Raw genomic sequence first — 2,954 nt, forward strand, 5'->3', positions numbered from 1 at the left:
GAGGGGGGGAGAGGGGGGGAGAGAGAGAGAGGGAGGGAGAGACGCACACACGAACGTGCCTTATACAACTTACATCCTTTTCCCAGCCGCACGGTTCACACGCTGCATGCAAAAAAGCACAGTAGAATTTCTGTTGCAGGAAATAGCAACAGAAATGACGAACGAAAACGATTGCAACAGCTTTTCTATAACATATACATGACAGACACAGCGCGTATTGACTCAAATGGAAAGAAAATGAGCCTATAAATTGAAATAGCATAATGAATTTAGACCTTGTTGAGCCCATAAGCTATATAAATACTTCAGATCACTCGTTTAAATAACTACAGCAGAAAGTCTCGTAAAAATTGAAAAAATAAGCCTTTCATTAATTTTGAGCTTCTTATTGTATCTTGTTTAGCTAGCTAAAGCCTAAATCCGGTAGTGATCACCATCAACAAGCGTGTAGCTACAAGGTCTCTTAAACAGTTGATGATAGTACCCAGACCTTAAATCACACCTCGCCGTCTTTAAAAGGGGTGGGGAAACACTGTTTGAAATAATGAACAGTGAGAAATAGTTTTTGATCTGAGTCTAACCTGGAGGTAAACGACTTAAATGCTCACATAGCAAAATACAAATTATTTTAACTCTTTACGTTCTGTGTTGATAGTCCGAGGTGAACATTACCTTTCATCCTTTCGAGAATCGATAAACTAAAGTACCAGTGAAGTACTGAGGTCGATGTAATCGACTTGTGCTCTTCTCTCAAAACTATTTGTGCCAAATTTTGAAACAATTATTATTCAAAACCCGCCGAGGTCAACTTTAAGTTTCATCCTTTTGGAGTAGATAAAATAAAGTTTAACACTGGAATCGATGTAACTGACTTAACCCTTTCTCTAAAATAGCTGGCCTTCTGCCAAAATTTGAAAGAGTTATTTATTTAAAAGGCTGGAGAGTTAAAGAAAATCAAATGTCTTGCAGCAGTCAAAAGTTACGCCTCATTAAGTTGTGAGTTCAAATCAGTAAGTCAACTTCGTCTTTCCAGAGTCGATCAAGTACTGAAATCGATTAAATCGGATATATATATCCCATCCCACTATGAAGCCTGAGTTCTTTGCACCTATGTCAAAAATCATTAGTGTTTTATGTCGTCCATTATGTTCCGAGTTCAAATTGCCGTCGAGGTCGACATAGCATTTTACCCTTCCAAGGGTCGAAAAGAAAGACAAGCACTTTGGGTCAGTTTAATCACTCGCTCTTTTTCTCCGTCTTCCCCACATAATATCTGGCTTTGTGTCTCGACTATACATTCCCCACTCACTGGTCTAGTGCCTATGTCAGAGATGCTTAATTCAGAAGCAATTCTCTTATTATTAAACGTGAAGAAACAATAGCAAAATAGCAAGAAAAAAAAAGATAAACAGAATTAAAAGCCTCAAGAAATTAGAGGAAAATTTAAATATAACTCCACCCACTTCAAAAATGAAGAAAAAATTTAAATGTAACAAAGAATTTTCCAACGAACCCGTGATTTTCGGAACGTATGAAACATTTGTTGATAACTATCGTCCATGTTTGTTTTGTTGCTAATATTACTTCGCTGCATCTCGCTAGGTGTCGCTTGATGCATGATGTGAATGCGTGCGATCGACAGGCGGCTTTTTCTCTATTCTTTCTATCTCTTTCTCTTTCATTCTCTCAATCTCTCTCTTGTTATATATTTCTCTTAACCCCTGCTCTTTATCTACATCCCTTTTTTTCACCTTTTCTCTTTATTTATTTTTGTTCTTTTTCTCTTTATATATCTCTATTTTAACATCTTTTTCTCTTTCTTTCATTCCTCCATTTTACACTTTCCATTTCTTGTTTCTTCCTCGCTTTTTCCCCCCTCTCTTCCTCTCGATATTTTTGTTTCTCCACCGTTCTGTGTTTTCCTCTGTTTTCCTCGCCTTTTCGTCTATCTGTTTTCACTCTCACGCTTTCTCTTTTTATTTTTCCACCTTTTCTCTATATTTCTCTTTCTCTTTTTAACTCTCTTCTTCCCACTCTTTCTTTCTTCTTGTACAATTCTCTCTCCCCTTTTGTCTTCCTTTTTCTTCTTCTTTATATTTGTCTTACCTTCTTCCACTTTATTTCTTCCTCTCCCTCTCCCTCCCTCTATTTTACTTTCTCACTCTCTATCTGTTTCTTTCTTTCCTCTCTTTTTCCCTTCATCTCTTTCTCTCTGTTTCCTGTACTTTCGATGTGAATGATTGACACCTCATCTAATTGAATTATTGTCACGTTTTACCGAATCGGGTTTCATATTGTCCTGCTTCACTGATCGAACCACTATTTGTTGTGGACGAGTATGTGATGCTGTAACGTACATGCCGCTCCGTAAAGTAATAGCAACAAATGTGAAACGACTCAGCTAAAAATCAATACCAGTTCACCAAGTTGACCACAACTTATTGCCACAGCCTTTGACTTAGAATAAGTTGATTCCTTGTAAATATGTGTGTGTGTGACAACAAACATAAACAGGCAGTCAACAAGTATCAAGTCAGTTTATAACATTTACAGGCCTACTAATAAATATTATACACACACATATATGAGCTCAAACTCTCCCATGAAAAGGAAGGGCAGAGAAACAAGCCAGGGTTGTCAAAAATATAAAAACAAACCCTAAAGCCCTCTATAGATTTGCAAAAGTGTCTGCTTCAGTACGGTACAAGATAGGGTCACTGTTCGAAAAAAATGGCTCTCTGATTTGTAACCAGGTGTAAGGAGGGGGTGGCTTCGATCTCAAGAGCTTGGGTATACCAAAGTATCCATCTTCAGTTTGAAATTCTTTGGGCTTATGTGCTTTTACGCCTAGCTAGCTTGACAGCAATAGTACAAATTTCTATACCACGGACATCATTGCAGCACGCTACTGTTTTCTATATTGAGCATCTCTGGATTTCATCTATTCACTATAT

The 2,954-nt window shown here is 37.5% G+C and overlaps 1 protein-coding gene across 1 annotated transcript in view; it reads right to left on the reverse strand.

The window, feature by feature from the left end:
* The window catches only part of LOC106874156 (serine-rich adhesin for platelets), a 12,585-nt gene extending 10,929 nt beyond the window's left edge, over positions 1 to 1,656 (reverse strand). Inside the window, exon 1 of the mRNA XM_014921780.2 lies at positions 1,514 to 1,656. Within this exon, the coding sequence (XP_014777266.1) occupies positions 1,514 to 1,618 (105 nt within the window). The 5' untranslated portion in view covers positions 1,619 to 1,656. The remainder of the gene's footprint in view (positions 1 to 1,513) is intronic.
* Between the last annotated feature and the right edge of the window lie 1,298 nt (positions 1,657 to 2,954).

Source organism: Octopus bimaculoides, chromosome 20 (assembly GCF_001194135.2).
Source record: "Octopus bimaculoides isolate UCB-OBI-ISO-001 chromosome 20, ASM119413v2, whole genome shotgun sequence".
Taxonomy (NCBI): Eukaryota; Metazoa; Mollusca; class Cephalopoda; order Octopoda; family Octopodidae; genus Octopus; species Octopus bimaculoides.